We start from the raw sequence: 7,907 nt of genomic DNA, 5'->3' as shown, positions 1-7,907 counted from the left end.
CAGGAGCGGGAGCTCCGGGGAGCGCGGGGCGCGTGACGAGCGCGCCAGGTCTCAGCTCGCCTCTCGCCGGGGCCTAGAGCTTGAGGGCCGTGACGCGGGGGATGTGGAAGGGGCAGGTCTCCTCCGAGCCTGTGGAGCTGCCGACGGAGAGGGCGGAAGCGGAGGCGGCCGGTTACCCTCAGCCGCCTTTTGCCCGTCCCGTGGAGCCCGCGGTGCCGGCTGCCCGCCGCTTACATGAGCCGGTTGCGGATGGGACGGAAGTGCTTGGCGAGGCGGACGGCGAAGATGATGCCGGGCACGAGGCAGAAGGTGCAGCAGCCCAGGCTGAACCAGAAGGCGTTCTGCGGGGAGAAGAGCGCCGGAGCCGCTCGGCCGCGCCGGCCCGGCCGGCCCCCCGCCGCCCCCCCCACAGCCCCCCGGGACGCGGCCTTACCCAAGGGTCGGCGATGCGGTCGCACAGGATCACCCGCCCGTTGTCCAGCGCCGTGGAGAGCGGCTGGCACGAGGCCACGTCCTCCCGGAGCTGCGGGGGAAGCGGCGCCGCCGCATGACCCCCCCCATTTGGCTCTGACGCCCCGGGGAGTCTTGCTGGCCCCGTCTTGGCTCAACCCCCCCCCCCCGGAGCCAGATTTTCCAAGGTTCCCCCCCTGCAATTCCCACGCCGGGAGCTGCCGGCTCTTGGCGCCCGGCTGGGAATTGGATGTTTGGGCGGATGCTGGGCGCTGGGGCTGTTTCTCCCAGCAGGATGGAGCGTCGGCCCCGAGGTGCCGCGGGATCAGCTGGAGCCGGCACTGGAGCCCCAAGGAGCCGCGGGATCGCCCGGAGCTGGCACCGGCGCCCCGCGGAGCCGCGGCGCGGCGACGGCGAGCACCTACCGTCTGCCCTACCCAGTGCAGGTACTGCGAGAAGTAGCGCAGCTCCTTCCTGGCGAAGCAGCCAAGCTCCTGCGGAGGCAGCGCGGCGGCATGGAGGCCATCCCGACGGGACGGAGCGCATCCCGGCACCGCCGTCCCGGGGCTAAGCCCTTCCCCGCCTCACCTGCCGGAGCATCCGCTGGGCTCGCGCCGGGAGCGCCGCCTCCACCGCGGCCGTCGTGGCCAGCGTCTTGTTCACCCGGGCCTGGGGGGGGGGGCAGCGCGCTGAGCGGCGGCGGCGGGGGGGGGGACGTACAGCGCCGTGCACGCGCCGGGGGACGGCGGCGCTTTGCAGCGCGTCTGGGTGCAGGGGTGGCTGCGGGGGGGGGGTCTGATATGCAGCGGGGAATACAAGGAGCCAATCCACCCGGGACGGTGGCTTTCCTGGCATCCGGATAACTTGATTTTTGGAGGGGACGGGATGAGGGGACCGTGCACGTTGGAAAAGGCTGGGAAAAAAAAACCGTTCCGCCATGCACGTACCTGGAGGTGAGGCGCCAACGCGGAGAGGAAGCGGATGCTTTCGGCCAGCTTCGCCTGCGAGACGGAGAGGGCTGAGCCCCGCGCCGGGGCCGGGGGCGCCGCGAAAGCCCCCCCCTGCCCGCCCGCCCGGCGCGGACTCACCACCAAGGCCTCCTGCGCCCGCACCGTGGAGTTGTGCATCCGCCCCAGCGCCCGGGCCTCGGCGGCCAGGCGCCCCGCCACCGTGCCGTTCCTCTGCGGGGGGCGGCGGGGGACGGCGTCAGCGGGGTGCCCGGGGTGCCCGGGGTGCCCACCGCCGCCACCCGCGCTCACCTGCAACTTCTGCAGCCCCTCCAGGCTCCGGGCGAGCCCGGCCAGGCTCGTCTTCACCACGGGGTTTTGCATCTGCGGGAAGATGCACGTCAGCGGGAAAAAACCCCCCACACCGGGGACGGATGGGAGGGATGGCGGCGGCGTGCTCCGACCTCGGCTTGGAAGCGCCCATAGTCCACGCGGTCGGCGCCGGCGCGGGCGAAAGCCTCCAGGTCCCTCCTGCCCTCGCCGCGCAGGAGCCGCACGTCGCCCAGGCGGGTGCTGAAGTCGTCCAGGCGCTTCTGGAAGCCGGCGGCGTACTGCGGCGGCACGGGGAGGGGGGCCGGGTGAGGCGGGAGGCGCCGCCGGCACAGCCCCGCCGCCGGAGCAGCGCTCACCTTGGAGGCTTTGAGGTGCTCGTCCAGGTCGTAGGACTCGTCGAGCTGCAGCACTTCCCAGAGCCCCGCGCCGCGCTTGCACGCGCTGCCGAGGCAAAGGGCGGTTGCAGCCGCCGCCGCCACCGGCCGCCTTCCCGCCGCGGCTCGGATGCAGCCGGGCGAGCCCGGAAACGGGGCTGGCGGGAGCCGGGGCGGATCCGCCGGCGGCAGCCCGGGAAGATGCCGGGGCGCGGGGGGACGCGGCGCTCACTGGTAGGCGGCGCTGAGGTTGTAGCTGCTGCGCAGGTTGAGCCGCCGGCTGAGGTTCATGGAGGGCGGCAGGTTCCCGGGAGTGTCGATGAACTGTGCGGGATGCAGGAGAGGATGAGGTGCCCGAGGAGCCTTCATCCCCCTTTTTCCCAGCCTCCTCGCAGCGCCCCGAGCTGCTCCGAGCATCCTGGAGGCTGCACGGTGCCGGTCCCCCGCTGAGCCGGGGCTGCGGCCGGGGCTCTCCCAGCTTTCCCGGGATAACCGTGCGCTTTGGGAGGTGTCCCCCCCAAAAAGCCGCCCACCTTATAGATCTCCTGGTTGGCCCAGTTCCTGCAGACCAGCGTCTGGACGTTGCCGCCCACCAGGAAGGTGGCGAAAACCAGCAGGCTCAGGAGCCCGGAGAAGAGGAAGCTGAGGCCGACGCCGCTGGAAAAGGGGCAGAGCCGGCGCCGTGGGCCGCTTGCGGGCGGGCTTGCCGGGGCCTGCCGCGGAGCCCGGCCCGGCCGCGCCGCGTGGGAAGGGCCGGCGGCGTTCCCGGGGAGGAGCCGCTCCGGCCGAGCCCGCCGGCGCAGGCGGCGGCCCGCGACGCCCGGCACGGCCACGCCGCTCCGCTCGCCTCCCGCTGCAAAGAGCTCGTGCTTCGCCCCGTCCCGGTTTGGGAAAAGCCCCGTTGCAGCGGGGAGATGAGCAGCATCCGAGCGTGGCAAAATCACCGGGGCCGCTCGGCACCCGCCGCGGGTACCTACAGCATGAGCAGCCTGGCGCCGGCCTCGCCGTGGCACTCGTAGTCGCCGGGGTCGTCGCGCTTGCAGAGCCCGTAGGTGCCCAGCGCCATCCCGGCCACGTTGCAGGTGACGACGAGGAGGACGACGGAGCAGAGCGCCGTGGCCGCGACCCACCTGCGGCGAGCGGGGACGCCCTCCAGAGCCGGGCGCAGGGTGCGCGCGCCGGCCCCGGGGGGGGTTGCACCCAGGGATTGGGGGGGGGGGGGTTGGCACCCGCCGCCGGCGTCACCTGTACCGCTCGAGGCGCTCCACGTGGCGCAGGAAGGGCCCGCTGCGCTCCTCGGCCGCCCGCAGCGCCTCGCTCAGGGGCCGCGCGTAGGCGGGCAGCGGGAAGCCGTCGGCGATGGCCCGCACCCTCGCCGCCGCCCCGGCCGTCTCGGCCCGCAGCTCTGCGGACGCAGCGGGAGCGAGGGTTCGGCGGCCGTTCCCGCGCCCGGCTCCGCCGAGGAGCGCGCCCATCACCCCGGCGTCCTGGCTGCACTCCGCCACCGCCACCGCTCACCCTGCAGGAGCTGTGCCATCCTCTCCACGGCCAGCTCGGGGATGGAGTTGAAGGTGCCGTTGGCCTGCAGGGAGAGCGGGGCTGGCGAGCGGCTCGCAGCGGGCGTCCCCCCCGTCCCCCGCGTCCCCCCCCGCCGCGCTCCACCTGGCCGATCGTCCCCGGGAAGTCGGAGCGCGGCAGCCCGGCGAGCGCCTGCAAAACCCCCTCCACCGACGGCACCTGCGGGGGCAAAAAGCGGTGGCTGAGCACGGCAGGGACGGGGACGGGTGCCACCGCCGCGGGTGCCCAGCCGCCCACCTTGCCGTAGTCGGCGCCCGGCTCCAGGCCCTGGGCTTGTCCCAGGACGCTGGCGCAGGCGGCGCAGCGCGGATCGTCCAGCAGCGCCACGGCGCTCCGCCGCCGTTCCCGCAGCGCCGGCTCCAGCTCGGCCCGCGCCGCCGCCAGCGCCCGCGCCGTCTCGTCCACCGTCTGCAGGTGGTGCAGCGAGGCCCGCAGCTCTGCAAGGGAAAGGCTGAGGCCGGTGCCTCCGGTGCCTCCGGTGCCGGGAGGTTCCCGCGCCGCCCAGCTCGGCTTTACCTTCCGCCCTGTCCTGCAGGTCCGCCAGCGCCGCGTACGTCGTCGCCTGCAGCTGCGAGTGGATGGAGACTCCCACGCTCCGGCTCACTTCTGCAAAGCAACCCCCCCCCCCCCCCCGGCGCCCCGTGAGCCCGAACTGCCTCCAACCGAGCCCCCCCGCACCGAGATTCCCGGGATGGGCAGCACCCGGGACGCGGCTACTCACTGCCCAGGTCGGCGATGATCTGCTCCTGGGGCACCTGGAATTGCTCCACCACCATCTGCACCCCCTGCCGAGAGAGATGGGCCGGAGGGTCCCCGCCGCGTTGCAGCCGTGACGGGTCCCCTCCCGCCCGTGCCGACGTCCCCGCGCCGCGGCTCCGCTTGCGGCAGGCGGCTCCGCAACCGGCCCGGCGAGGGAAGCCGGCTTCGCCATTAAAAATGCATCCGTAACGAAGCCGCTCCACCTCCCAAACCGCTCCGGGAGGCAAAGCCGGCCTTCCCTGGGAAAGCAGAGCGGCGCCCCTGCCCCGAGCTTGGGAACGCGCTCCCGGCGGGGGCGGCAGGCGGCGGAGCCTGCCGGAGGGAGGGGGGGGATCACGTCTCGGCCCCGGAGCCGCGGCGGCGGCGGGCAGGGGCGCCTACCTGGGGGATGCCGCCGACGTGCTGCCGCAGGCTCCGCAGGGTGGCCGGCACGGCCCCCAACCCCGGCTCCATCTGCTCCGTCACCCGCTGGCTGGTGACGAAGGCGCAGATCACGGCGGCCCTGCCGGAGCGGGAGCGGGCGGTGAGCGGCGGCGGCGGTGGGGATCCCGCGCGCACACCGGCACGGCACGGCACGGCGCGGGTGCCGGCTCTCCGGGCGCCTCCAGCACTCACAGGCTGACGAGGGAGGTGGCGGAGAGGCAGGCGAGGAGGCAGCGGCGGCGGCAGCGCCGGGAGCGCCGGTGGGCTCGCAGGCGGCCCCCACAGCGCCGCCGCCCGCGGCAGTAGCAGAAGCAGGCGCCGGCGGCCGGCACGGCCAGGGCGAAGAGCAGAGCCGCCGCGGCGCACACCGCGTAGCCCAGCTCGTAGCGCAGCACCTAGGCGAGGCGAGAGGCCCGTCGCGGCGGCCGCGGAGCCTGCGGCCACGTGCCGGCGCCTTCGGCCGGCCGCGAGGGCGTGCGTCCGTCCGGGATGGCGTGCATCTGCCCAGGACGGCGTGCATCCGCCCGGGACGATGTGCATACATCCAGGACAGCGTGCATCCATCCAGGACAGCGTGCATCCGCCCGGGACGGCATGCATCCATCCAGGACGGTGTGCATCCATCCAGGACAGCGTGCATCCATCCAGGACAGCGTGCATCCATTGGGGACAGCGTGCATCCATGTGAGACAGCGTGCATCCATCCAGGATGGCATGCATCCTCCCAGGACGGTGTGCATCCACCCAGGATGGTGTGCATCCATCCAGGATAGCATGCATCCATCCAGGACAGCATGCATCCACCCAGGACGGTGTGCATCCGCCCAGGACGGTGTGCATCCGCCCAGGACGGTGTGCATCCATCCAAGACAGCGTGCATACATCCAGGACAGCGTGCATACATCCAGGACAGTGTGCATCCGCCCAGGATGGCATGCACCCGTCCGTGACGGCGTCCCTCCCTCCATCCAGCCTCATGGGGCCGTCCTGCTGCCCCTCTCCTCCCTCATCCCGCACTCCATGCCAGCTGGCATGTCCCATTCCGGCCCATTCCCACAGTCTCTGCCCCAGGGAATCCCCTCTCTGCCGGCTCACCTGGGACGTCCTCACGGAGCCCGGGTCATTCAGGGCCGCCCGGAGCAGCTCTGCAAGAGGAAACAGCGGGGCCGGATCGGTGCCCGCGGCCGGCAGCCCTCCCGCCTTGCGCTTGCCGTCCCTCCCCATGGATATCCCTTCCCGTGGGTATCCCTCCCTGCGGATCCCCCCGGCCGGGCTCACCTGCGGGCAGCGGGTTTTGCTGCACGAGGTCGAGGCAGCGGCGGACGAGGCCGTAGAGGGGGTCGAGCGCTCCGGGCAGCCGGTGCAGGGCCGGCACGCGGATGTCGGCGTGCGTGTCGGCAAAGCGCAGCACGGCGCCGGCGGACGGACACTGCTGGGCACTGCCGGGACCCAGGAGCGCCCAGGCCAGCAGCAGGGTGACGGGCAGCGCGGCCGCCCGCATGGCTCCGGCGCCGGAACCGAGCCGAGCCGAGCCGAGCCGAGCCGGCGGGGAGGCCCCGGCGGTGCTGTGGCTCCGCGCGCCTCTCCCGCGGGAAACCTGCCTGACGGGGCGAGCCGCCTCCGAGAGCCGGAGCGCTGCCGCGGCTTGCCGTGCCGCCCCGGGGCCGCTTTCGCAAGCCTGAGTCACCCCCCCGCCTCCCCGCGGCCCCCCGCGAACCTCCTCCTCCTCCTCCTCCTCCTCCTCTTCCTCCTCCTCCTCCTGGTGCGCCAGGGTCCGAGCTCGGAGCAGCGCACGCGGGGTTAAAAGCACCACGCCGCCGCCGGCATCCCCGGAGCCTCGACGCCTGCGAGGGCGCTTGGTGGTCTCCCACGCCGACTCCCCCCCCCCCCTTTTGCAGAGCGGGTGGGAAAGGGAAGCGAAGCCGGGGGGAAACGGCACGGCGAGGGCACAGGAGCCCCCCAGCACCGCCGTGCCCCCCCTCACTGGCAAGGCGCTGGCCAAGTTTTTCCAGCTTGGTGGCGTGGGGCGCCCGGGAATGACAGGGCTGGGGACGCCCGCCGGCATCCGCGCTCCTTCTCCAGCCACCTGGGAAAAGGGGCCCTTTCCCCCCCCGGCATCTCGCCTTGCTCGTCTTCCCGGCCAGGGAAAAGCGAGCACCTGCGCACGCTGCGGTGACGAAACGACTTTATTTTTCGGCGGGAGCCGGGCACGGCATGGACTTGCTGCCCGGGAGCATGGCAGCTTGCCCGAAGGAGGAGGAGGAGGAGGAGGAGGAGGAGGAGGGCTGGAGCAGCCTTCCTCCAGCTGCCCGCTCCGCTGGGGACGGGGCTGAGCCGCCCCGCACTAGGGGGACGCTCACAGCATCCCTCCGGAGCATCCTCGGGTGCAGGAGCGGCACTGGCGTATCCACAGGCTGGAGCTGCGTCCCCAGCTCAGGACAAAACTCCCAGGGCAGGAAAAGCACGGAGGCACCGGCGGGAAATTAAGTGCAAGGCATGTGCCCGGGGATCCTTGGCCACGGGGCGGCTCCGCAGCGCGGGAACAGCCCCAGAGGCAGTGAAATCACCCTTGCCGCTGCATCGCCATGGCCGGAGCGATTCCCGATGCACCCGGCACCTCTCCGGCGGTGCGGCTGGCCCCGCCATCCCGGTGGCGCCGTAATTAATAGCAGCGGCGCAGGCTGCCCACATCCCGGGAGGGAGTTTCCAGTGAAATCCCCCTCCGTCAGCACCGACCGCAGGCGTGGGAAAAAAAAAAAAAAACCGAAACCCGATGGGAAACTTTAATAAATAATGGTGTAAAGCGGAGGAGCAGCGCGGGGACAGCGGGGGGGGGGGGGGACACGGGGCGGCGGGACGGGGTCACGGGTAGCCGTAGCGCTTGGCGATGGCCATGTCCTTCTGGCGCTGCACGAAGAACTGCAGGCGGCCGAGGCTGCAGCGCTGCGCGGCCAGTTGCCGCTGCCGCTGCGCCTGCCGCTTGAGCCGCTCCCGCTCGGGCCGCTGCTCGGGCCCGATGGGCACCGACTCCTCCTGCTCCTCC

The 7,907-nt window shown here is 72.9% G+C and overlaps 1 protein-coding gene across 1 annotated transcript; it reads right to left on the bottom strand.

The window, feature by feature from the left end:
* Nucleotides 1-6,380, bottom strand: PROM2 (prominin 2). Its single transcript, XM_067312348.1, has 23 exons — nucleotides 6,143-6,380; nucleotides 5,960-6,009; nucleotides 5,057-5,259; nucleotides 4,823-4,943; nucleotides 4,404-4,467; nucleotides 4,199-4,288; nucleotides 3,920-4,119; nucleotides 3,767-3,841; nucleotides 3,623-3,686; nucleotides 3,350-3,509; nucleotides 3,082-3,234; nucleotides 2,638-2,761; nucleotides 2,337-2,428; nucleotides 2,087-2,171; nucleotides 1,862-2,008; nucleotides 1,710-1,781; nucleotides 1,539-1,631; nucleotides 1,398-1,451; nucleotides 1,039-1,119; nucleotides 876-944; nucleotides 434-523; nucleotides 235-341; nucleotides 1-137 (listed from the first exon to the last, which is right to left on the bottom strand). The coding sequence occupies exons 1-23, from the start codon at nucleotides 6,363-6,365 to the stop codon at nucleotides 74-76; spliced, it is 2,481 nt and encodes an 826-aa protein (XP_067168449.1). The 5' UTR covers nucleotides 6,366-6,380; the 3' UTR covers nucleotides 1-73.
* Nucleotides 6,381-7,907: the final 1,527 nt, after the last annotated feature.

Source organism: Apteryx mantelli, chromosome 29 (genome assembly GCF_036417845.1).
Source record: "Apteryx mantelli isolate bAptMan1 chromosome 29, bAptMan1.hap1, whole genome shotgun sequence".
In the NCBI taxonomy this organism is placed as follows: domain Eukaryota; kingdom Metazoa; phylum Chordata; class Aves; order Apterygiformes; family Apterygidae; genus Apteryx; species Apteryx mantelli.
Note: the sequence above shows the minus strand (reverse complement) of the source record. Positions and strands in the feature narration are given on the sequence as shown.